Source organism: Odontesthes bonariensis, chromosome 17, assembly GCF_027942865.1.
Source record: "Odontesthes bonariensis isolate fOdoBon6 chromosome 17, fOdoBon6.hap1, whole genome shotgun sequence".
Lineage (NCBI taxonomy): Eukaryota > Metazoa > Chordata > Actinopteri > Atheriniformes > Atherinopsidae > Odontesthes > Odontesthes bonariensis.
In genome coordinates, this window is record NC_134522.1 from 36210844 (window position 1) to 36235868 (window position 25025).

At 51.8% G+C, this 25025-nt stretch overlaps 1 protein-coding gene across 4 annotated transcripts in view; it reads right to left on the reverse strand.

Annotated features, from left to right (window-relative positions):
* mapkbp1 (mitogen-activated protein kinase binding protein 1) overlaps nt 1-16358 on the reverse strand; it is a 117610-nt gene extending 101252 nt beyond the window's left edge. For 3 of the 4 annotated variants that reach the window (XM_075448479.1, XM_075448478.1, XM_075448477.1), the window contains exons 1-2: nt 15990-16358; nt 6418-6509 (exon numbers count right to left, since the gene is read on the reverse strand). In XM_075448479.1, the coding sequence (XP_075304594.1) occupies nt 6418-6509; nt 15990-16106 (209 nt within the window). In that variant the 5' untranslated portion in view covers nt 16107-16358. Of the gene's footprint in view, nt 1-6377; nt 6510-15989 lie in introns of those variants that run through there. The other variant, XM_075448480.1, reaches the window with a different exon arrangement.
* Between the last annotated feature and the right edge of the window lie 8667 nt (nt 16359-25025).

Sequence of the window (25025 nt, forward strand, 5' to 3'; positions counted from 1 at the left end):
GGCTGTGTTGTAGCTGTGTTGTAGCTGTGTTTTAGCTGTGTTGTAGCTGTGTTGTAGCTGTGTTGTAGCTGTGTTGTAGCTGTGTTTTAGCTGTGTTGTAGCTGTGCTGTAGCTGTGCTGTAGTCTGTGTTGTAGCTGTGTTGTAGTTTGTGTTGTAGCTGTGTTGTAGTCTGTGTTGTAGCTGTGCTGTAGCTGTGCTGTAGCTGTGTTTTAGCCGTATTGTAGCTGTGTTGTAGCTGTGCTGTAGCTGTGCTGTAGCTGTGTTGTAGCTGTGTTGTAGTCTGTGTTGTAGCTGTGTTGTAGTCTGTGTTGTAGCTGTGTTGTAGTCTGTGTTGTAGCTGTGCTGTAGCTGTGCTGTAGCTGTGTTTTAGCCGTGTTTTAGCTGTGTTGTAGCTGTGTTGTAGTCTGTGTTGTAGCTGTGCTGTAGCTGTGTTTTAGCCGTGTTGTAGTCGTGTTGTAGCTGTGTTGTAGCTGTGTTGTGGCTGTGCTGTAGCTGTGCTGTAGCTGTGTTGTAGCTGTGTTGTAGCTGTGTTGTAGTCTGTGTTGTAGCTGTGCTGTAGCCGTGTTGTAGCCGTGTTGTAGCTGTGTTGTAGCTGTGCTGTAGCTGTGCTGTAGCTGTGTTGTAGCTGTGTTGTAGTCTGTGTTGTAGCTGTGTTGTAGTCTGTGTTGTAGCTGTGTTGTAGTCTGTGTTGTAGCTGTGCTGTAGCTGTGCTGTAGCTGTGTTTTAGCCGTGTTGTAGCTGTGTTGTAGCTGTGTTGTAGTCTGTGTTGTAGCTGTGCTGTAGCTGTGTTTTAGCCGTGTTGTAGTCGTGTTGTAGCTGTGTTGTAGCTGTGTTGTGGCTGTGCTGTAGCTGTGCTGTAGCTGTGTTGTAGCTGTGTTGTAGTCTGTGTTGTAGCTGTGTTGTAGCTGTGTTGTAGTCTGTGTTGTAGCTGTGCTGTAGCCGTGTTGTAGCCGTGTTGTAGCCGTGTTGTAGCTGTGTTGTAGCTGTGTTGTAGCTGTGTTATAGTCTGTGTTGTAGTCTGTGTTGTAGTTCTGTTGTAGCTGTGTTGTAGCTGTGTTGTAGCTGTGTTGTAGCTGTGTTGTAGCTGTGTTGTAGCTGTGTTATAGTCTGTGTTGTAGTCTGTGTTGTAGTTCTGTTGTAGCTGTGTGTTCCATAGTGGTCTTTCCCTTCATGATTAAAGTCCCAACAGAAGAGAAGGAGAGCCACAAACACACCACAGGCTGCAGAGTTCACTCAGGACCACCCTGGAACTAGATATTTCAGGGGCACATGACAACACATGCAGCTTTTACCATAGATGTAGATTTAATTTCTGCTTTGTCATCATCAGACTTTTAACTTTGCATACCTTCAAAAACAGAAATATATCAACAATTTAAAGTCATGCAGAGCCACAATTTTACTCGACTGCTTGCGCACGCCACACTCAAGCTTGACCCCCCGCCCAGAATTAGAACATTAGAACATTCAGTGGGGCAAAGCAGAGAAACAGCAGCTGATTTCACAGTGGTGACGTTCTAAGGCACATGAGAACATATCCAGACCACTGCACTGCTCTGTTGATGGCTTCACAGAGACGATGGTGATTCAGTCAGACGTCTGAGTGACGGGTGGACGGAGAGGTGGAGAGGACAAAATACACTTTTATAACATGACAGAATATACTGCCATGTTTCTGCACCAATGTTAAGATTAGTCAAAATAATACTGTATATTCAAGGAGGATTTGAGGCCCTTTTTCCTTTCCTCCAGTCTCCTTGCTCCTCTCTCTGGTCCCAGATTTCGGCCTGGTGTTGTTTCTAGCTGCAGGCCTCCTGCGTCCACCAGCAGTTTATAGTTACAGCTACCTGGAACTCTATGCTAGCCTTCAGACTTGTTTATTTCTAATCCAAACTTTCTGTTTCTCATGTTCCACTCTCTCTGACTGTCACCTCTCACCGCCTGCACTCCATGAACATATAAAATTTGCACACAGCTCCTCTGCTCAGCCCCAATAAGGACAATCAGACCACAGTTTGCTCATCCTCTCCAACAGTGAACACATTGTAACCTGTCAGTAAATGCACTCAGGAGGCTCATGAACTGCAGAGATGCTTTGACCCCACCTTTGACACTGAACACCCTCTTTATAAGCTGGAGTTGAAACAGTGAGGTGTGCTCAGTCAGAGGCTTCTTCAGCTCTGCTGCACAGGAGGTCATTCCTGCCGGCAGCAGTAGCAACTCAGAAACTGTTCAAATGAAACTCAGTTCCAGACAAAGTAGATAGCACCACTAAGAAACTTCTTACTTAGGGCCCCTTATTGTTTGTTGTAGTTTTTCCAGGGCAGATTTTCCCATTTATGAGGACAGAAGGTCTACCAAAGTCTCTGGGAGCACGCCGACCTTCGGCTGCTGAAAAGGAAAGAGGCAGCTCAAGGCTCAGAAAGGGTTTGGTCCGTCTAAAAACACAACCAGCTCCACTGAAAAACGCCTCATCTGTGCATCCACAGACTAGATTTAGATTTAGATTAAGATCAGATCTTATTGTCATGCACATGCAGGGAAACACACGGAATCTCTCCTCCACTTTTAACCCATCCAGGTTGGCTCCTGTTGAACACACACATGCACACACACACACATGCACGTGCACAGGGTCACACACTCATGGAAACAGAAGCCGTGCACTGGAGCGGTGGGCAGCCATTCACAGCGCCCGGGGGCATGGGGGCACGGTGCCTTGCTCAAGGGCATGAGGTAAGGAGGTGGGCTGCCACCCCTGCAGTTCACACAGACCACAGGACTGAGGGGCGCTATCAGGGATGATCAGGATCAGGGAGGACGGTGCGCTCTGCTTTGGGTTGGCAGCCTCTCTGAGACACTGCAGCAGTTGTGTGAAACTGAGAAACAGAAAATGCGTCCGCATGACCTCACGCATTCATCCAGCCAGAACTAACGCACTTCTCTGTCAGTACACCATGAGAGGAAAGAAGGGCACATGCTCTGCGGAAGCATGCATACATTAATGATTCCATCCCACAGTAAACACGCCACACTGAGCGGTTCATGTGTGTGTGTGTGTGTGTGTGTGTGTCTGTGTGTGTGCAGTGGTCCTGCAGCACTGCTCCTCTGCTGCATTGCAGATGTGCTGCGAGGGGAACGGGGGTCTTTGCTCCCGAATCATTCACTTCCTGTTCTTCAGGTTCACTCAGTTTGCTGTTTTCTGCTTCATCAGCAGGTTAAACTGAAGGCTTTGTAGCATTTTCACTGCAACCAAAAACTCTTTGGAAGAACCATTTGTAACAACAAATAACTGCAGTTTCTATTCACTATCACACATGTATTACCACACGTCCAGATAAATACAACAACTTTTAATCTGCCAATTAAAAACGGTTTGGCTCATTTAGCAGATACTCAGTCATACTACACCTGTGCATATTACAGTGGTACTGCTGACTATGGTCAGTGAGTGAGTGAGTGAGTGAGTGAGTGTGCACGCTGCAGAAGGAATTCTTCTGGTCTACCCGTACCATCACATTCTCCCCACTGCGGTTCATTTTTCTCTAAGCTGACCTACACATCCCACCCTCTTCCTGAACCTCCTCGTTGCACCACTGACCCACTTCACTCCATTTAGCTTCAGAGTCTTTCAGCATTAAACTGAAGCCTTTCAAACACACACTGGCCAATCAACAGCTCCCACTCTGCCCGTGTCTGCAGCTGACTGGACAGCTCGCTTTGGTGTTGGGGAGGAAAAAACCCGGAGGCCGTACAGATTCCAGGGTTCGCCCTCGGACATTCTCATCATTCCTCTGAGCTAAATGTCTTCCAGAAAACAGAAACGTGTGAGCATGTTACACCTCCAGCTTGTGTTGTCACTGATCATACAGCAAATCATTGGTCTGTGGAATAAAGTGAGATCAAACCTCTGTTCCACAGAAGCTGCATTAAGGACAACAGTGCCCACATTGATCTATGTTCAGCTGTTCTGATATTCAAATGTGTTGTCAGAGAGGAATGTCTTTTTCTGCTGCCACAGTCAGCAGCTCCAAACTGAAGCAGCTCAAAGAAACACAACAACCCTGCGGAACTACAGCCCCTCTTCATCTGGTTTCAGGCCCCCGAAGTGTCATCCTCAGAAATCAGAGTGTTTAAGAAAAAAAGGAAACCCTCCTGGTTTCAGAAATCTGTTGCAGACAGCATCATTGGCCTGTTTCTGATCCCGTACTGTGGTCTTTCAGGCTCAATATGTCCAGGTGAGCTGGTCGGCAGACAGATGGAAACAGCTGATCATTCTGAAGTGAACAGACTAGGTATTATCATTTGTTTTACACTCAGGCCTTCAGCTCAGCATCTAAAACTTTTAACAGGAACACCTCCCAAACACTGACTCAGTGTCAGTGAGTCAGTGGAAAAGATTTCTTAAGAAGATGCAAGAACCACTTTAAAACAAGTGTGTCAGATACGAATTGGAATCTCAATATATACAGTGACTATCACAAATGTTTGGCATTCTCAGGAAACACTGAAACTCTCAAATGGACTCTTGAAACCTTATGACGGACCACTAATGCCACACCGTAGACCAGCGAGACTAAACTAAACTATTTAAAACCTTGACACAAGTCCCAGAAATCACTTTATACCGTTTTATAATTTAAAACAAAAGTCACTTTAGTGTATCCTGAACAGGGAGGAAGTACCTGGATCAGGGGAAATCTACACGGCTCCAGATGGACGGCTGCTTGTGTTGCTTCAAACACATGATGTATTTAATCTGCTAAACTAATCATGTCTTTAGCCTCTACACACTAAGAAGGCACAGTGTGAGAATGGTCCCAGAAGGGTACACACCATTCAGCGACCTTTGCAGGATACACACACAGTGCCTTGAAAACCTGTAAATTTGTGTCGCTTTTTATCTGTACCCCAGGAAAGAACAATTCTGTACCCCTGGTGACAACAATGTACATTAAGTTTCTATTACAGAAGCGCATCTGGTGGGGAACAAAAAAAACAAACCCCCTCCTCTCCCCAACTACGCCTCGAGATCCTGTCCATGAAAATCACCAACAGGATTGGTGATCAGGGGCGGCCCTGGTGGAGTCTAACATGCACTTTAAATGAGTTTGACCCAGTGCCAAGAATGCTGATATAGCTCTTGCTTTAGTTATACAGGGACCCATAGTCCCGCAAAACCCCCCACAAAAACACTTTGGGAGCACAGATGTAAGCCTTCTCCAAGTCCATATAACACTGTAGACTGGATGGTCAAACTCCCACGACGGCCTCAGTAACTCTTCAAGGGTAAAGATCTTGCCCATTGTCATAACCTGGGTGAAAACCACACAGCTCCTCCTGAATCCGAGCTTCAACAATCAGTCTCCACTCAGACACCCTGGAGTAAATTTTCCAAGGGAGGCTGAGTAGTGTAAAACCCCTGTAGTTGGAACACATTCTCCAGTCCCTTTCTTAGAAAATGGTAACCACCACTCCGGTGTGCCACCCCCACAGGTGTTGTCCCAGACCTCCATACGACATTGAAGAGGCATGTCATGCAAGACATCTTCCAGAATGTCCAGAGTCTTCAGCATCTCAGGGCAAATCTCATCCACTTTTTAACTTGTTTTTTAAGCTTTTTAACTACCTCAGCAACCTCTGTCAAGGAGATGGGCAAGTCTTCCCCCAGTTCCCAGACTCAACCTCCTTAATGCAGGAAATGTTGCCCAGACTTAAGAGGTCCTCAAAGGGCTCCTTCCACCACCCAATGGTATCCTGAGTTCAGGTCAGCAGTTCTCCATCCAGGCCAAGCACAACCTCAGACAGACCCTGCTTTCCCTTTCTGAGTTGCCAGATGGTTTGCCAGCACATCTTTGAGGCCAACTGAAAGTCTTTCCCCATGGCCTCACTGAGTTTTAGCTTACGCAAAGAGCAATGCTGCAGCCCCTTTTGGCCACTTGGTATATAAGTATAAGATAAGTATAAGATCTGTAAGGAATAGTTTATGAACTCATATCAGTGTGAAATGGATAATCTGTTTTATACAGAAAACATAAGACATGAAGATTGATTTCTGAACCAGTTGATGATCTTGAACATGAGAATGTGTGTCGAGAGCACACAGGAGGCCGCAGGTGAAAATATTTTTCTTTACATCTTGGGAGCAGCAGATGAGGTTCTTTATTATGTTGATATGGGTACTGCATGAATCTGTATGTCAACAGAAAGGACTCGCTCTCACCAGCACACACACACAAAGTGACACCACATGCATGAATATTTACAGACATGTTCATACACTATTTCATCCGCTGATGTTCTTCAGTTTGAAAAAGGACATGGGAGGAAAATTCTCCCCAAGAAGCTAGAAGTCTGGAGTGAACGTAGCACTCACGTGTATTGTGACATTTCAGAATGGCTAGCGTGTTCCTCACCCTGCAGGATAGGCCAGTAGTCCGGTTCGGGGGTCGCAGGCCAGCGCTCGGTTCCCTGGAGCTGTGATTCCCAAAACCTTCTCCAACGTCACCTGGAATGCAAATGTCGTATGTCAAGATGGAACAGTTTTGTAGGAGTGACATTCATCAAAATCATTTCACATTTTCACTCAGCTGCTGAGTTTTGATGAAAGTTGCAACAGTTTTTAGGCTGTATCTGTTCACACAAAGTCAAAGTGTCCTACTAACATCCGCTGTAGGCTGTGCATCAGGAATGTAAACCGTCATTGGATGCTCTGATACTGAACAAAACATCAGCACGTGTGAAGGAAGGTTATGGAATACATTTTCTGATATATACTAACACCTGATATTTACAATTATTTACTATTTTCATCTTAATTCAACTTTGTTAAAACATAGTTGCAGGTCAACTTTTAGATAATTTCCACAGAAATAATCTGTTTGAAGAGTTTCAGTCAGGATTCAGAGTGCATCATAGCACAGAAACAGCACTGCTGAAAGTTACCAATGATCTCCTCTTAGCCTCTGATAGCGGACTTGTGTCTGTGCTTGTCCTGTTGGATCTCAGTGCTGCATTTGATACGGTCGATCACAGTATCTTATTACACAGACTTGAACATGTTATTAGGATTAAAGGAACTGCATTAGGCTGGTTTAAATCATATTTATCTGATAGATTTCAGTTTGTTCTTGTAAATGAAGAATCTTCCTCACACACCAGAGTAAGTCATGGAGTTCCTCAGGGTTCTGTGCTTGGACCGATTCTTTTTACTTTATACATGCTTCCATTAGGTAACATTATTAGACAGCATGGCATAAATTTCCATTGCTATGCTGATGATACTCAGCTGTACTTATCTATAAAACCAGATGAACCCAATAGGTTGGTCAGACTACAAGCATGTCTTAAAGACATAAAGACCTGGATGACTCAGAACTGTCTGCTTCTAAATTCAGACAAACTGAAGTCGTTATCTTTGGACCTGAGCGTTTCAGGGAGAAATTGTCTAGCTATATAGTTACTCTAGATGGTATTTCCTTGGCTTCTAGTTCTACAGTGAGGAACCTTGGAGTTATTTCTGACCAGAATTTATCATTTGACTCACATATAAAACAGGTTTCTAGGACTGCTTTATTTCATCTTCGTAATATTGTTAAAATCAGGAACATCTTGTCTCAGAGTGATGCAGAAAAACTGCTCCATGCATCTGTTACTTCAAGATTGGACTGCTGTAATTCTTTATTATTGGGCTGTCCCACATATTCTCTGAAAAGCCTTCAGTTGATCCAAAATGCTGCAGCCAGAGTTCTGATGAGAACTAAAACATCTACATGCAAACACACACACTTACTTCACGCTTCATGTTGTTAAAAAAGCCCTGAGATGGCTCACCCATAGAGTCAGAAGGATGTTCAGCTCAGCCGCCTTGTCAGCTGTATATCGAACTGTTTTGTAACGTATTGTGAAGCTAACTGCTAAGCTAACAGCAGAAAACTGTGTGTGCGTGTGTCTTCCTCTCACATGACTCTGTTCAATCAGCACCAAATTCTATTTATATTTTCACCCATTTTCCTCTGAGTTCAGCTTCCTCACATGTCCCATCAGACGAATAAAACCATTAGGATGAATCATCAGCTGTCTCTGAGTTGCACTTTGGTGGAAGATAAAAACAAACTCGCTGACTTTTGTTTTGCACTCCTTTTTCAGAAAACCTGTTGGAAAATCCCTTCCTGCTGTCAGATGAAGCTACAGTATGCTGGAAACTTCTTTTTTCAGTTTATCTTCAGATGGCTTTCTGTTAAGACATTCTATCATCACAGAGGAGATACACGTTTCTACCAGAGTCTGTTTTCTCCCTTCATATCACAAGCATCTGCCTCACACAAAGCCAGACAAACAGTATTAAAATGAAACTGAAAGGTTTTATTTCACTGATCAAATGAAAAATAAAATGGAGATTAGTCAGTAATGGAAACAAGGCTGTGTGGGTTTGATGTGGATGCTGCATCAGGTGCCCACAGTCTTTGTCCTCTCTTTCTTTGTTCCTTTTGCTGGTCACATGTGACCCATATCGGCAACACTGCCCCCAAATTTCCGGCAATAGCGTTTGGGAAAGCATCCGCAAGGTCTCTAAAAAAAAGTACCAAAATACGCACAAAATGAACGGACAGAAGGCTTCGTCCGTATGCATCTGCGTATTTAACTTTGGGCATAAATGAGCCCTTAGGTTCCCCCATCTCTGCTCACCCTGACTGTCACACCACACCACCCCTTCCCCACCGCTCACCCCTGCAGCAACAGCATGGAGACGGACACAGATGGGAGGCAAGCTGTTGAAGAGGAGCTGGTGGGTAAAAAAGAAAATATTCATCTGGAGATGGTTCGGATTCAAAGTTGGAGATGAGCAGCAGAGTAATGTTTTCTGTAGAGAAGGCAGGTTCCAACCAAAGGTCAGGAACTAATCTGTTTCACCACAGTGCAGATGCAGAGTGTGTCAGGCTGCAGCCCAGACTGTGACTATGCAAGTAGTTGATTTAGCTGCATTTACTTTCAACTACATGTTGCTATTTTGCAGCTATCTGTCCATAAAAGTGATGATGAGCACATGTGGCTTTGACTTAGAACGGTCTTCTTGTTATTCCTTTACTGGGAAAACAACTAGCTAGCTTTACATCGTATCTCACCGTGTGATGTGTGGTCCATGTCGCCCAGCCCTAGTTGGGTGTACCCTGCTCAGGGGTATATCAGCTTCTACCCTCATGCTGCTTCTGTGCCTTCACACATGAAACCACAGCCCAGCAGAGGCGTGAGTGAGGAGGCCTTGGGACACTTCCCAAACATTTTGCTGATCAGTCGGCCCCCCCCGACAGTAGCAGCCTTATCCAGCAAGTCAGCCGTGAGCCCCCAAAAAGCTTCTTCAGCAGAACACAACAAGGAGCCGGTGTTCATGTGGACTCCAAACTTCTGTAATACTGATCTGATCTGTGGGAAGCAAGGCCATCGACAAATCAAACCATAAATAAAACGGCTGTCCCTTAATCAGTTTGAACACTAGTGCACAGCGTGCATGTGACTGTGACTCGTGCACAGCGTGCATGTGGCTGTGACTCGTGCACTCAGTGAGTAAATATGTCTCCAGTATCTGTTATTCTGCAGTGCCACCTACAGCATGTCATCCATATTAGTCTCATTGTTTTTATAGGTTTCCTATCCAATCACAATGAGCAGGCATGAAGGTGCTGTGCACCCAGTGCATTCTGGGTACATCACTAACCCTGGTTAAACACTCAGCGGTTCAATAGGCAGGTGAGGACATATGATGTCCCCAAAGGGCAGTATGTCCTGAAAGGCAAACGCATGTTTAATGCTATGAACTCCAACTCAATGATGCCTGCACCCTGCTGCACCCTGCTGCACCCTGCTGCACCCTGCTGTACCCTGCTGTACCCTGCTGTACCCTGCTGCACCCTGCTGTACCCTGCTGCACCCTGCTGTACCCTGCTGTACCCTGCTGCACCCTGCTGCACCCTGCTGTACCCTGCTGCACCCTGCTGCACCCTGCTGTACCCTGCTGCACCCTGCTGTACCCTGCTGCACCCTGCTGCACCCTGCTGCACCCTGCTGCACCCTGCTGTACCCTGCTGCACCCTGCTGCACCCTGCTGCACCCTGCTGCACCCTGCCCCCTGTTGTACCCTGCTGCACCCTGCCCCCTGCACCCTGCTGCCCCCTGCACCCTGCTGCACCCTGCCCCCTGCTGTACCCTGCTGCACCCTGCTGCACCCTGCTGCACCCTGCTGTACCCTGCTGCACCCTGCTGCACCCTGCTGCACCCTGCTGTACCCTGCTGCACCCTGCTGTACCCTGCTGCACCCTGCTGCACCCTGCTGCACCCTGCCCCCTGCACTAGCCTGCTGCACCCTGCACCCTGCTGTACCCTGCTGCACCCTGCCCCCTGCACCCTGCTGCCCCCTGCTGCACCCTGCCCCCTGCACCCTGCTGTACCTTGCTGCACCCTGCTGCACCCTGCTGCACCCTGCTGTACCCTGCTGCACCCTGCTGTACCCTGCTGTGCCCTGCTGCACCCTGTTGTACCCTGCTGCACCCTGCTTTGCCCTGCTGTACCCTGCTGCACCCTGCTGCACCCTGCTGCCCCCTGCACTAGCCTGCTGCACCCTGCCCCCTGTTGTACCCTGCTGCACCCTGCCCCCTGCTGTACCCTGCTGTACCCTGCTGCACCCTGCCCCCTGCTGTACCCTGCTGCACCCTGCCCCCTGCTGTACCCTGCTGCCCCCTGCTGCACCCTGCTGCCCCCTGCTGTACCCTGCTGCACCCTGCCCCCCCCTGCTGCACCCTGCTGCCCCCTGCTGCACCCTGCTGCCCCCTGCTGCACCCTGCTGCCCCCTGCACTAGCCTGCTGCACCCTGCCCCCTGTTGTACCCTGCTGCACCCTGCCCCCTGCTGTACCCTGCTGCACCCTGCTGTACCCTGCTGTACCCTGCTGCACCCTGCTGCACCCTGCTGCACCCTGCCCCCTGCACTACCCTGCTGCACCCTGCCCCCTGCTGTACCCTGCTGCACCCTGCCCCCTGCTGTACCCTGCTGCACCCTGCCCCCTGCACCCTGCTGTACCCTGCTGCACCCTGCCCCCTGCACCCTGCTGCCCCCTGCTGCACCCTGCCCCCTGCTGTACCTTGCTGCCCCCTGCTGCACCCTGCACCCTGCTGCACCCTGCTGCCCCCTGCTGCACCCTGCACCCTGCTGTACCTTGCTGCCCCATGCTGCACCCTGCTGCACCCTGCTGCCCCCTGCTGCACCCTGCCCCCTGCACCCTGCTGCACCCTGCTGCACCCTGCTGCACCCTGCTGCACCCTGCTGCCCCCTGCTGCACCCTGCTGCCCCCTGCTGCACCCTGCCCCCTGCACTAGCCTGCTGCACCCTGCCCCCTGTTGTACCCTGCTGCACCCTGCCCCCTGCACCCTGCTGCACCCTGCACCCTGCTGCACCCTGCACCCTGCTGCACCCTGCACCCTGCTGCACCCTGCTGCACCCTGCCCCCTGCACCCTGCTGCCCCCTGCTGCACCCTGCCCCCTGCACCCTGCTGTACCTTGCTGCACCCTGCTGTACCCTGCTGCACCCTGCTGCACCCTGCTGTACCCTGCTGCACCCTGCTGCACCCTGCTGTACCCTGCTGCACCCTGCTGTACCCTGCTGCACCCTGCTGCACCCTGCTGCACCCTGCTGTACCCTGCTGCACCCTGCTGCACCCTGCTGCACCCTGCTGCACCCTGCCCCCTGTTGTACCCTGCTGCACCCTGCTGCCCCCTGCACCCTGCTGCACCCTGCCCCCTGCTGTACCCTGCTGTACCCTGCTGCACCCTGCTGTACCCTGCTGCACCCTGCTGTACCCTGCTGCACCCTGCTGCACCCTGCTGCACCCTGCTGCACCCTGCCCCCTGCACTAGCCTGCTGCACCCTGCACCCTGCTGTACCCTGCTGCACCCTGCCCCCTGCACCCTGCTGCCCCCTGCTGCACCCTGCCCCCTGCACCCTGCTGTACCTTGCTGCACCCTGCTGCACCCTGCTGTACCCTGCTGCACCCTGCTGTACCCTGCTGTGCCCTGCTGCACCCTGTTGTACCCTGCCCCCTGCACTAGCCTGCTGCACCCTGCCCCCTGTTGTACCCTGCTGCACCCTGCCCCCTGCTGTACCCTGCTGTACCCTGCTGCACCCTGCCCCCTGCTGTACCCTGCTGCACCCTGCCCCCTGCTGTACCCTGCTGCCCCCTGCTGCACCCTGCTGCCCCCTGCTGTACCCTGCTGCACCCTGCCCCCCCCTGCTGCACCCTGCTGCCCCCTGCTGCACCCTGCTGCCCCCTGCACTAGCCTGCTGCACCCTGCCCCCTGTTGTACCCTGCTGCACCCTGCCCCCTGCTGTACCCTGCTGCACCCTGCTGTACCCTGCTGTACCCTGCTGCACCCTGCTGCACCCTGCTGCACCCTGCCCCCTGCACTACCCTGCTGCACCCTGCCCCCTGCTGTACCCTGCTGCACCCTGCCCCCTGCTGTACCCTGCTGCACCCTGCCCCCTGCACCCTGCTGTACCCTGCTGCACCCTGCCCCCTGCACCCTGCTGCCCCCTGCTGCACCCTGCCCCCTGCTGTACCTTGCTGCCCCCTGCTGCACCCTGCACCCTGCTGCACCCTGCTGCCCCCTGCTGCACCCTGCACCCTGCTGTACCTTGCTGCCCCATGCTGCACCCTGCTGCACCCTGCCCCCTGCACCCTGCTGCACCCTGCTGCACCCTGCTGCACCCTGCTGCCCCCTGCTGCACCCTGCCCCCTGCACTAGCCTGCTGCACCCTGCCCCCTGTTGTACCCTGCTGCACCCTGCCCCCTGCTGCACCCTGCCCCCTGCTGCACCCTGCACCCTGCTGCACCCTGCACCCTGCTGCACCCTGCTGCACCCTGCCCCCTGCACCCTGCTGCCCCCTGCTGCACCCTGCCCCCTGCACCCTGCTGTACCTTGCTGCACCCTGCTGTACCCTGCTGCACCCTGCTGCACCCTGCTGTACCCTGCTGCACCCTGCTGCACCCTGCCCCCTGTTGTACCCTGCTGCACCCTGCCCCCTGCACCCTGCTGCACCCTGCACCCTGCTGCACCCTGCACCCTGCTGCACCCTGCTGCACCCTGCCCCCTGCACCCTGCTGCCCCCTGCTGCACCCTGCCCCCTGCACCCTGCTGTACCTTGCTGCACCCTGCTGTACCCTGCTGTACCCTGCTGCACCCTGCTGCACCCTGCTGTACCCTGCTGCACCCTGCTGCACCCTGCTGTACCCTGCTGCACCCTGCTGCACCCTGCCCCCTGCACTAGCCTGCTGCACCCTGCTGCACCCTGCACTAGCCTGCTGCACCCTGCCCCTGCTGTACCCTGCTGCACCCTGCTGTACCCTGCTGCACCCTGCTGCCCCCTGCTGCACCCTGCCCCCTGCACCCTGCTGTACCTTGCTGCACCCTGCCCCCTGCACCCTGCTTTACCCTGCTGCACCCTGCTGCACCCTGCTTTACCCTGCTGCACCCTGCTGCACCTTGCTGTACCTTGCTGTACCTTGCTGTACCCTGCTGCACCCTGCCCCCTGCACTAGCCTGCTGCACCCTGCCCCCTGCACTAGCCTGCTGCACCCTGCCCCCTGTTGTACCCTGCTGCACCCTGCCCCCTGCACCCTGCTGCACCCTGCCCCCTGCTGTACCCTGCTGCACCCTGCCCCCTGCTGTACCCTGCTGCACCTTGCTGTACCCTGCTGCACCCTGCTGTACCCTGCTGCACCCTGCTGCACCCTGCCCCCTGCACTAGCCTGCTGCACCCTGCCCCCTGCACTAGCCTGCTGCACCCTGCCCCCTGCACTAGCCTGCTGCACCCTGCCCCCTGCTGTACCCTGCTGCACCCTGCCCCCTGCTGTACCCTGCTGCACCCTGCTGCACCCTGCCCCCTGCACCCTGCTGCCCCCTGCTGCACCCTGCCCCCTGCACCCTGCTGTACCTTGCTGCACCCTGCTGCACCCTGCTTTACCCTGCTGCACCCTGCTGCACCCTGCTGTACCTTGCTGTACCTTGCTGCACCCTGCTGCACCCTGCTGCACCCTGCTGCACCCTGCTGCACCCTGCTGCACCCTGCACCAATGTGTCCTGACTGTCCTGATAGCACACACAGAACAGGTCTGGTGAGTTTGAGCTGCAGCACAGAGCTGTGATGGATGAGTGAATGCAGATAGTGACAGATGGATGGAAGCCCTGCAGGGTCAAACAGAGCAGAATGATGTGACAGCAGGATCTTCACGGTGCTGGGGTACTGAGCACTCTTCTCTCGGTTCTGGAGTCTCAGCAGGGGAAGCATGAGATCTGCCTCTGACCGTACTTTGTCAGGGGCAACTCTTTGTGTAAAGAAGGAAAGACTCCTCTTTAGGAAGTATGTGCACGGTAAGCTCAGAGTAAGGGAACAAAATCAGGACATTTGTAGGGAGGAAACAGTGTTTTTATTTCATCTTAAAGTTTCTCTTTCATCTTAAAGACCTGTACCCCCAGACCTGTGCCCATCAGACCTGTACCCATCAGACCTGTACCCGCAGACCTGTGCCCGTCAGACCTGTACCCGCAGACCTGTGCCCGTCAGACCTGTACCCGTCAGACTTGTGCCCGTCAGACTTGTACCCGCAGACCTGTACCCGCAGACCTGTACCCGTCAGACCTGTACCCGTCAGACCTGTACCCGCAGACCTGTGCCCGTCAGACCTGTACCCATCAGACCTGTACCCGCAGACCTGTGCCCGTCAGACCTGTACCCGTCAGACTTGTGCCCGTCAGACCTGTACCCGTCAGACTTGTGCCCGTCAGACCTGTACCCGCAGACCTGTGCCCGTCAGACCTGTACCCGCAGACCTGTACCCGCAGACCTGTGCCCGTCAGACCTGTACCCATCAGACCTGTACCCGCAGACCTGTGCCCGTCAGACCTGTACCCGTCAGACTTGTGCCCGTCAGACCTGTACCCGCAGACCTGTGCCCGTCAGACCTGTACCCGCAGACCTGTACCCGCAGACCTGTACCCGTCAGACTTGTGCCCATCAGACCTGTACCCGCAGACCTGTGCCCGTCAGACCTGTACCCGCAGACCTGTACCCGCAGACCTGTACCCGTCAGACTTGTGCCCATCAGACCTGTACCCGCAGACCTGTGCCCGTCAGACCTGTACCCGCAGACCTGTACCCGCAGACCTGTGCCCATCAGACCTGTACCCGCAGACCTGTACCCATCAGACCTGTACCCGCAGACCTGTACCCGCAGACCTGTACCCGTCAGACCTGTGCCCATCAGACCTGTACCCGCAGACCTGTACCCGTCAGACCTGTGCCCGTCAGACCTGTGCCCGTCAGACCTGTGCCCGTCAGACCTGTCCCCGTCAGACCTGTACCGTCAGACCTGTACCGTGAGACCTGTGCCTATCAGACCTGTACCCGCATACCTGTACCCGCAGACCTGTGCCCATCAGACCTGTACCGTCAGACCTGTGCCCGTCAGACCTGTGCCCGTCAGACCTGTACCGTCAGACCTGTGCCCGTCAGACCTGTGCCCATCAGACCTGTGCCCGTCAGACCTGTACCCGTCAGACCTGTACCCGTCAGACCTGTACCCGCAGACCTGTGCCCATCAGACCTGTACCCGCAGACCTGTACCCGTGAGACCTGTACCTGCAGACCTGTACCCGCAGACCTGTGCCCGTCAGACCTGTGCCCGTCAGACCTGTGCCCGTCAGACCTGTACCCGCAGACCTGTACCCGTGAGACCTGTACCTGCAGACCTGTACCCGCAGACCTGTGCCCGTCAGATCTGTGCCCGTCAGACCTGTGCCCGTCCGACCTGTGCCCGTCAGACCTGTACCTATCAGACCTCAGTAGATCCAGGTCTGCAGACAGGAGACCCGGGGACATCGGTATATTGCCAGTTAGCTGGGTGCGTGCGTGTGTGCGTGCGTGCGTGTGCGTGTGCGTGTACCTTATTTCCCAGGTCATGTTTGTGCCGCGCGGTGCCGCTCCGCCGCAGTTTGATGGACGGGGAGCGCAGCAGGTTCTTGATGCGGCTGCGGATCGTTCCGGTTCCGTCCGAGGACATGGCGTTAGCTGCCGGTTAGCCGCCGGTTAGCTGCGCCTGTCAGAGGCTGCGGTCCCTGCGTGGATCCAACGATCAGCGAAGAACCGCCTGGTCCTCTCCGGCTGGCCCCACCGCCGTCATGCTGTCTGCGGCCTGGATGTGGACCTGACTCCGGGCATCTGCGTCCTGGTGCTCCGCTGAATATTCCTCCGGCGCATCAAAGATATCACTGAGCAGACCGGACTCAGACAACAAGCGGCACTAGCGTCAAGACCGCATGCGGCACCAACAGCTCCGCTTCCGGTTATGCTTTTCAGAGTAAAGCTGCAAAAGTGGGCTAAACAAAAAATAAGTCTCCACTTTTATCCAATCGTTTTGAAATATGATGGATCAACGTGTGACACAGGAAAGGAAGTAAAACGCAGAATAAGCATGATGGACCGGGTGCATCGTATGTTGTGAGCTCTGTTAATCAATCATCTTTATTTCTAAAGCACTTTTCATACAAAAAATGATGCAACAGAAAGTGCTTTACATAGATAATAAAATATAAATTCAAAAAACAAAAACGGCACTTTACATGTTATGTTTAAGAAGGCGCTGACAACGACTGTACGCTAACTCCGTGCTATTATTATCCGCAGCTTCAGGTGACTCTCAGAACACACGTTACACTTACTGCTGACGTCATGCCATCATGACTCTAACCGGGCGGACAGCCATACACTACATTCCCCCCCCCCCCCCCCCCCCTTTAAATAACTGGAACCAGTACAGCAGAACATTCTTCTAACAAATCAACCTGGCTGACAAAACCGGGTACACTACCGGTTTGCCTGCATAGCCCTGTGGGTTATTCTGCCACATGACAGGCTGTGCACTAGCTAAACTTCAAAAGTCTGTAATGTAGTCTTTGAGGTAGGATGGCCTCTGGTGGGCCCGAGCCGGGGGCAGCCCGAGCTGCAGTGGTTCAGCCAGAGCATCTGGCTCAGGTGGGTGTGCAGCCGGAGCCTCCGGCCGTGCCTCAGGCTGTGCCTCCGGAACGTCCCAGTCAGCATCCACATGGCGCTGCTCGATTTCAGTGGCCTGCTCAGAGTCAGACGGCGGCGCCACCTTTCTAAGGCGGTTAGCGTGCCAACGCGACCCGTCAGCCAGGCGGAAGGTAGCCGGTCCAAGCTGTGCTGTGATCTGCTGTGGTGCAGACCAGAATGAGAGCAGTTTGTGAGACCGACTGGGACGACGAATCCGCACCCAGTCCGACACTGTGAGTGCAGGGAATCTCGCTCGATGTCCTCTGTCAAACCGCTGCTTCCTACGCCGTTGCTGCTCTGCCACCCTGTCCCTCAACGACGGTGTCGCTGCTGAAGGGTCCGCTGCTGAAGGGTCCCCTGTTGTAGGGCGCAGACGATCCAGGGGAAGCTGCAGTTCACATCCCAACATAAAGAGGGCTGGGGAACTGCCTGTTGTTGTGTGCGGTGTTGCTCTGTAATGGAGCAGAGTACTCTGCAGTGCAGATGGAAACGGGAGGCTGTCTGCCAGATGTGCTCTGAGCCCCTTCTTTAGTGTATGGTTGAACCTTTCCACGCCGCCGTTAGCCTGTGGGTGGTAGAAGGCTGTTCTAATGTGTTTGATTCCTCTCCCCTCCGTGAATGAAGCGAAGTCGGCCGAGATGAACTGGGGCCCGTTATCGGTGGTGATGGTATCTTGAACGCCCCAGCGTGCAAACAGGGCAGAGAGGAAATCAGTGACCACCTTGGTGGTGACGGAACCGGCGGGAAGGACCTCAGGCCATTTGGATTAGAGATCGTAGGCAACCAGCAGAAAACGTTGATGCTGGGGGACGCCATGGAGCTCGCCACAGATATCCAGCTGAATGTGGGTCCACGGTGTTTGTGGCCACGGCAGGGGCTGTTTAGGCGGAGGTGGGGGCAGACCAGTCTTACCGCTGGTGAGGCAGGCTGTACAGTCTTTTACCATCACCTCCACGTCTCTGTCGATGCCTGGCCACCAGACAGAGCCCCTGCAGCGCTGCTTAACCTTCACAACGCCCAGGTGACCTTCATGCATCATGGTTAGGTCACGTGCACGTAAGGCGCCTGGAACCACCGTACACAATCCCCGTGCGATGCAGACATCATTCCAGCAAGAGAGCTCACCCTTGACGCGGTGGAAAGGCGCCAGTTCATCCGAGACTCTGGCGGGCCAGCCCTCTTGGCTAAACGTGCGGAACTGGGCGAACACGGGAACCTGTTCGGACGCAGCCTGGAGCTCCTGCAGAGAAACAGCTGCCTGAAGGGGCGTGTGCAGCATGAGAATCAGTTCTGGCTCTGAGGAGTCCTGGACAGTGTCAGGCACAGGACTGGGCGTGGCTCTGGAGAGCAGATCTGCCACGACGTTGTCTCTGCCAGGCGTAAACTGTGTGGTGAAGTCGTACGCCTGCAGCCTCTCAGACCACCGATAGAGACGCAGTGGCTTATGGCCAGATCCAGTTGTGGCCAGCAGGGCAGTGAGGGCCTGGTGGTCCGTCCGCAGAGTGAAGTGCCGCCCGTACAGGTACATGTGCCAACGTTCACAGGCCCAGACGCAGGCCAGTGCTTCCCTTTCCCCCACCGAGTACATGCGCTCAGCCGGAGTCAGAGATCTGGAAGCAAACGCCACTGGCCGCTCTTTCCCTTGCTGGAGACGGGACAGGACGGCGCCGACTGCTGTGTAGGTTACAAGCGTAGGGCTCAGCATGTCGAAGTGGGCAAGCACCGGTGGAGAGGTGAGCTGGGATTTGAGGCGGAGGACAGCATGCAGGGGTCCAAGCCCAGGGCGCGTCCTGCTTGAGAAGGGCACGCAGCGGTGCAGTGGTCTCAGAGTAGTGAGGAAGAAAGCGCAGGTAATATGTTGTCATTCCCAGGAATGAGGATAGCTGGGCGGGGCAGGAGGGCTCAGGGAGGCGCAGGACAGCATCAACATTTGAGTGGAGCGAGCTCAGGCCGTCACTGGTCAGGCGAAACCCCACAAATTCGATAGCAGATGCTGCAAAGATGCACTTCTCCCTGTTCAACGTGAGGTTGTGGCTGCTGAGGGCGTCGAGCACCCTGGAAAGGCGCTCGTCATGTGAGGCGGACGTCACCCCGTGAACCACAATGTTGTCGAGATATACAACCACACCTGGGATGGCTGCAAAGATGGTGGCCATGATTTTCTGAAAGCAACTAGGGGCGGAGCTCAGGCCGAAGGGCATATGGGTGTACCGAAAAAAACCCATGTTGGTCACAAAAGCAGTGAGGTTGCGACTGCTTTTGACAGCTCCTCCCCCGTAGGCAGTGGGTACCTATCTGGGATCACTGCTCTATTTACCCGCCTGAGATCCACGCAGGGGCGCAGGCCACCCGACTTCTTCTTCACCACGACCAAGTTAGAGACCCAGGGCGAGGCGTCAACCCACTCAATGATGCCGGTGTCCAGTAGTTTCTGCAGCTCGGCCGTGACGTCATCTCGCAGGGCGAGGGGCAACCGGCGTAAGGGTTGGATGACTGGAGGCACAGCCGGGTCAATAAGTGGCTGGTGGTTGAAAAGCCCGTTGAAGTGACGGCCAGCGGTGGTGCCAGGGTGTGGACACTGTCAGTATGGTGGCACCCATGTTGTCTGTGATAGAAGGTAAATGCTGGGAGAGCCCTGGAGCCGTAGCAGACAGAGAAAGTGGTGGTGCACACCATGCCGATTCTAGTGTGTCCATAGCCATACAGCTTTTCTGCGTCCGCTTTAATCGCCTGTTGGGGGAAGAGCCGCCGGACTGTGGACTCGTTGAGCAGAGATCTGGAGGCAGCAGTGTCCAGCAACAGCGGGAGGCATATTCCATCTAGCTCCACCGTGCACCAGGTGAATGGCTTGGCATTGGAGCCTACAGAATGGATGGTGGTCGGGCTTGGCGGGCGGGGTGAGCAGGGATGGTTGTTTGCGGAGGAAGGTGCTGAGCGGCACACTTTAGCAAAGTGGTTTAGCTTACCGCAGCGCTGGCACCTCTGCCCCATGGCTGGACACGTTGGTGCGCGTGAGAGGTGGGAGGAAGAGCTACAATTTCCACACGGCCGGCGCCCTGTAGCCCCCTGGCGTCCCGCGACGTTTACCTCGAGGTTGGAGGAGGGTTGAGCAGACTGTCTGTGCCAGGGCGGCTGTGAGCGGGGGCGTCGAGCCTGGCGCCGCCAGCCGCGATGCTAACTAAGCAGCCGACTCAAGCTGGAAGGCTATTTCCACCGCCTTTGACAGCGACAGGTCGTCCGGCGCCGTGAACAGTTTCTCACGTAGCTTAGGGTCAACTGTGAGCTGACCTTGAATCATCTCCTCTTCTAACAAGCCGAACTGACAGAGGCTGGCCAAACACCGGAGGTCGGTGACGTACTGATGAACCGTCTCACCCGGCCGCTGTCGGCGTTGACGGAAGATAATCCGCCGAACCACGAGGCTCTGTGGCGCGGCGAAATGCTGCCCAGCAAGGTGACACAGTCTGTGTATTCCGGCGCGGGTCCGAGGGTCCGGAAGATGCGCTGTCCCTCGTTGCCCAGGCTGTGGATAAGCATAGCTCTTAGCCTAGCTTCGGCTGCGTCCCATGGCCTCCACAAACGTCTCGAACGATTCATACCAGCGGGACCACGGGATCGGTGGCTCACCAGGCAGAGCGAGGAACGGAGGCAAAGGTGAAAATGGAAGTTCCATCCTCGTCGCCAATGTTATCTTTAAGAAGGCGCTGACAACGACTGTATGCTAACTCCGTGCTTTTATTATCCGCAGCTTCAGGTGACTCTCAGAACACACGTCACACTTACTGCTGACGTCATGCCGTCATGACTCTAACCTGGCGCACAGCCATACACTACATTACCCACTTCAGGAAGGCTGTTCCACACAAAACTAAGTCCCCGCTTTGGGAATAAATAAGAGACCAGGCCGTTGACCTGAGGGCTCTGGGAGGCTCATAAACTAAAACCAAGTCAGATAAATACTTTGATTAATCCATTAAGAGCTTTAAAACCAGTAAAATATGTGCAAACTTCCCTGCTCTGCCGTGCGTGTGACGTCACCGTCACATCCGGAAAGACCCGAGTAGTCCCGAATTTACACATGGACAATATAACCTGACTGCAGCAGTGTTACCTGTTGGTCGCTGAGCACATTCCCGCTGTTCATAACGGTGTAAACCGAACCGGGCCGCACCCGTCATTGCTATTATATGTGTCGGTTGTGCGTGAGTACAAAGTAAGTTTGCATTGACTGTTTACCATTGTTATGCCGTTTCTAATGTGTGCGCCGTGGTTGCGAATGGGCCGCCATGTTGTAGATATTGTTCTCACTCACGGAGTTTTTATGTTAGATATATATTTCCACAGACCTAATTATATGTCCACTTAATTTACATATGTGTTTCAAAACATACAATACTGTTGGGATTGAGTGTTTATGATCGTGGATGTTTTTTATATCTGAAAATATCTGCGTTATTTTACTTTCTGTTATAATGATGCGGTCTGGAGCGCCCTTGTGTGGCCGTTCTGTAGTATTACTTATTATTACCTTATTATCGTCATTATTCACTGCATTCTGCATGTAGTACTGTGTGCTTGTTTAATTGTTTACTCAAGTCAGTGACATATTACTTTATTATTGTTTATTTATTTCCATATTTAGGAAACCACAACGAACACAACTAACACAAACGGTGTATCCTGTTCCGATCTGTGTGGAATCAATGAATAAGAGTTAAAGAAACCTCTGGAGTAGCTGCAGTTTTTCTAGAAGACTAAGGCCAGACTGTGTACGCCAGCATCCAAAATATATTCTACAAAATACTTTTAAAATCCATCCAAAAACACACAAGAAGCCTTTTAGATGAGATTTTAAGACTGGAGTAACATGAGCTCTCTTTCTGGTCTTCATCAACAGACGAGCAGCCGGGTTTTGTAGTAGCTGTAATGGATTTATAGTCTTTTTAGGAAGAGCAGAAACAAGAGCATTGCAATAATCTATTCTACAGGTGATAAAAGCATGGATCATTATCTCTGCATTGGTCTGAAGAACTGTCGCACTCTTAAAAATATTCCTTAGATGAAAGAACCCAGTCTCTGTTATGTTTTTAATGTAGAAATAAAATTTACAAAAAAAACCAACAATAAATATAATGATTTAATGATTTTGTGACAGCTCAGGAACTTTGTAAATTAAGCGGTATTTGTCCTCAGTCCAGTCGGTGCCAAATTACCTCCAAAATGCAATTGTCAGCTTGTGCCAGTTTTTTTGTTCCTAAACTTTACCATTCAATGGTCATCAACTGGCCCAGTTCTATTGCCTAATAACTCTCAGTGTTGAAACTTTGATTAGAAAAGAAAAGAACCATTCTCTCTGGAAAAAAAACAAACATCTTCTCAAAAGAAAGACATGTCAACAAATGAAGGAACAGCTGTCATTTTACAGGCAATAAAACAGTTTACAGACAAAGTGGATACGCTTGGTATCCAGCTACAACAGAACAGTGTCATGCTAGCTACCATGGCTAAGAATGATTAGCCATGGTAAAGATGGTAAAACCCAGCTACAAACCACTGTCCGTGATGTGTCAGCTGTTAAGAAAGTCAGTTTTGAGTTAATGGAAATGAAACTTTTAGAAATTTCTAAATTAAACTTTATCAGTCGGAGCAGGTTTCCGATGCTAAAACACTGATGGAAACTTTCTTCTCCGAACTGGATCTCCCAACTATATCACAAGATCAAAAGTCTGAATTAAAGGCCCCTATCTCTGCAGCTGAACTGCGTGAGGCCGTTCAATCCCTTCAAACAGGCAAAGCACCAGGCAGTGGTGGTCTTAGCAGCGAGTTCTATAAAGAATTTCAAAGTCTTTTATCAGAGCCTATGATTAATATGTTTAACCACTCCTTTGAATGCGGCACTCAATCATAGAAAAGGAGGATCAAACCGGCTTCATTAAGGGCCGTAATTCTTATAACAACATTAGGAGATTGCTAAATGTCTTTCAGCTATCTGAACGGCATGAAATAGACGGTCTTGTGATTTCCCTAGATGCGGAAAAAGCCCTCGACCACGTCAAATGGTCTTATTTATTTTCTACACTTGATAAGGTGACTTAGGTGATGGCTTTGTTAAATGGTTGAAGGTTCTCTATACTCAACCAATGGCTGCAGTTTTAACTAACGGACTTAGGTCCACAAATATTGTGGTCCAGAGGGGTACCAGACAGGGCTGCCCCTTGTCGTCACTTCTGTTTGCATTGGCGATCGAGCCTTTAGCAGAAGCTTTTAGGCGAGACCCTTTAATGGCTGGATTGAACGTAGGTGAAAAATCACATAAAATTACATTATATGCTGACGACATGCTGTTGTTCATGCTAAACCCCTCTGTATCAGTGCCTCGTCTTATCCAGATTATTGACCAATTTGCTGCCTTTTCTGGTTACAAAGTTAATTTTTCCAAATCAGAGGCAATGCCTCTGGGTAATTTACAGCTCCCACCAGATAATCCCAATTCCCTTCCCATTCAAGTGGTCCGCTGCTGGTTTCATATATTTGGGTATACATATCACACCTAAATTCAATCAATTGTTTCAAGCAAACTTTAGCCCACTATTTGATAAGATTAAACGAGATATGGAGAGATGGCATAATATCTCTCCATATCCAATATCATGGCTGGGCCGAATCTCACTTTTGAAAATGAATATTCTCCCACGCTTGCTCTATCCCATACAAATGCTTCCCATCTTATTCAATCAGAAAATAGTGAAAAAAATGTATGTTTGATTTAGTTCTTTTATCTGGAGTAAACATCGACCACGGATCAGGATGTCAGTGTTGCACTTACCAAGCACTATGGGTGGACTGGATCTCCCAGATATCAAGAAATATCAATTATGTGCCCATCTAAGATGTATAGCTGATTGGATTAAAGATGAGGCCTACTCCATTTGGCTTGACCTCGAGAAGTCCTTATCCAAATGCCCTCTGAAAAATCTGCTATTCATTGACAAACTGAAGTGTATTAAAAAGCTTTGCAGCAACCCAGTTATAATTAATACTGTTAGAGCATGGAGGCTCATACGACATATGAAAGGCAGATCAGGGTTTACGTCGGTTTTTACCCCGATCACTGATAACCCTGACTTTCTCCTGGGAACCTTGGATGGGGCTTTTAAGGGATGGACAGCTAGGGGCATCTCTTCCCTGGGTGATCATTTTGATGGTCCTACCCTCATGTCTTTCAGTCAAGTTATGGAAAAATATGGCATATTGAAAAGTGATCTTTTTCGTTACTTTCAGGTAAGAGATTTTATTGTAAAAGATACATCTCTGCTTGCTGATACGAATGTTACACAGATGGAGAAAGGAGTACTTCTTTCTCAGGGCCATGCTTCCATTGCAAACTTTTATACCGGTCTGAGAGACAGCTCAAATCTCAGCGCTCGGGCGCTGGGGGTGGTCTGGGAGGGGGAACTGGGTGTTGTGATTAATGAGGAGATGTGGGAGGACATCTGGGATAATGCGAGAAGAATAACTGTTTGTAACCGGACAAGAGCGACGCAATTTAGGATACTGCATAGAGCATGTTAGTCCAAGCCGTCTCTAAAGTACAGGAAGGATGTCTCTCCACTCCGTCTTAAATGTAAGATCTTACTCACTGTTTCTGGTCCTGTGCTAAAATACTAAATTATTGGAGTGATGTCTTATTTGAAATGCAAAAGATTCTGAAAAAGGACCTCGATCTCGACCCGGTCTCTCTCCTTCTGGGTCTTCCCAGTGAACGTGTGACTGATATGTACCAGAAGAAGCTGTATAATGTTATGTCATTCTGGGCCAGGAATAATATTCTACAGCGCTGGAGTTCAGATGAAGCCCCCTCAGTGAGGGGATGGCACAGGACAATAATGGAATACATACCTCTGGACTA